Source organism: Octopus bimaculoides, chromosome 30 (assembly GCF_001194135.2).
Source record: "Octopus bimaculoides isolate UCB-OBI-ISO-001 chromosome 30, ASM119413v2, whole genome shotgun sequence".
NCBI classification, from domain to species: Eukaryota; Metazoa; Mollusca; class Cephalopoda; order Octopoda; family Octopodidae; genus Octopus; species Octopus bimaculoides.
In genome coordinates this window covers 921867-923074 of record NC_069010.1, presented here as the reverse complement: position 1 = coordinate 923074, position 1208 = coordinate 921867, and the positions used below count along the sequence as shown (strand labels likewise).

Sequence of the window (1208 nt, the reverse complement as noted above, 5' to 3'; positions counted from 1 at the left end):
TGAAAGCAATCTGTTGTGTGAATATATGTATTTCTTGATTATGAGGTCATGTTTTAGTTATTTGATTATATTTTGTGTGGAAGTCAAAACTGAACAAAGTTAAGATAAAATCGTTGAAATGCTTCCTTAATAATTGATAAATGCTTGTGGAATCCTTTCTTCATTGTTGACAATCCTTTCACATTCCATAATAAAATCATAAGTGATTCTGTCACTGACAACAGAATCATTCTTGTACTCTTCATGATTTCTAACAAATTGCCTTGTCCATTGGGCCATTGTCATTATCTTTCCTATAAAATAAATTGAAATAATAAATGGTTTATTATTTATTGGAAACAAATTTTTGGCTGTATTCTGTAACAATATCCTATCCCCTTGATCTAAGGCACACATAGACAAAGCCCGATCTGTTTCTTTGCTTTATTTGTTTTAGCTGTGATAATTGTTTCAAAAGTCTTATTTAAAACTGAACTGTGGCAGAATATTTTAATCACAGGACATAATCTGGAAGGAATACTATTCACGCATGCATATACACACATTGTCCTTCATATTAGTTTGTAGTATATGGAGTGTGAAGATTTACCAACAATAAGTGTTACTGGGTTAAAATGCAGTTTAGCATTATATTTTATAATTGGAAAAGAAGCTAGCATTATTGGAGGGTAAATGTTGTATATTTAAAATAAAATTTGCTTAATATTGATGAAAACAAATGAATCATCTCACCTGCAGCTTTGTCTGAGAAATATTTCAGGTATTGCATTATTTGTGGCCTTTTACTGGCATCATAGTCAACATGATCAAGATATTTGTGTATGAGAGGAATTAAACCAGGGAAATCATCCTGTTGGGAATAAAATCAAAATAATTGAAAATAGTTTGAGTTTTCTGTCCTGTAGACTAGAAGTTGTTTGAAATTGCCCGACTGGTTATAAAAGTTATTGATATTTTTTGTTGAAAGAACAATTACAAAAGTGCACAGAGAAATGGAAAGAATATTAACATAGGTGCAGGCATGACTGTGGGGTAAGAAACTTGCTTCCCAACCACATGGTTCTGGGTTCAGCCCCACTGTGTGGCACCATGGGCAAGTGTCTTCCACTACAGCCTCGGGGCAATCAAAGCCTTCTGAGTGGTTTGGTAGATAGAAACGGAAAGAAGCCCATCGTGTGTGCATATATATATATATATATATATATATA

General features: G+C 32.9%; 1 protein-coding gene across 1 annotated transcript in view; it reads right to left on the bottom strand.

Moving 5' to 3' along the window:
- The window catches only part of LOC106882435 (glutamate--cysteine ligase catalytic subunit), a 54807-nt gene continuing 53599 nt past the window's right edge, over positions 1–1208 (bottom strand). Inside the window, exons 13-14 of the mRNA XM_052978058.1 lie at positions 733–850; positions 1–293 (exon numbers count right to left, since the gene is read on the bottom strand). Coding sequence (XP_052834018.1) covers positions 127–293; positions 733–850 — 285 coding nt within the window. The 3' untranslated portion in view covers positions 1–126. The remainder of the gene's footprint in view (positions 294–732; positions 851–1208) is intronic.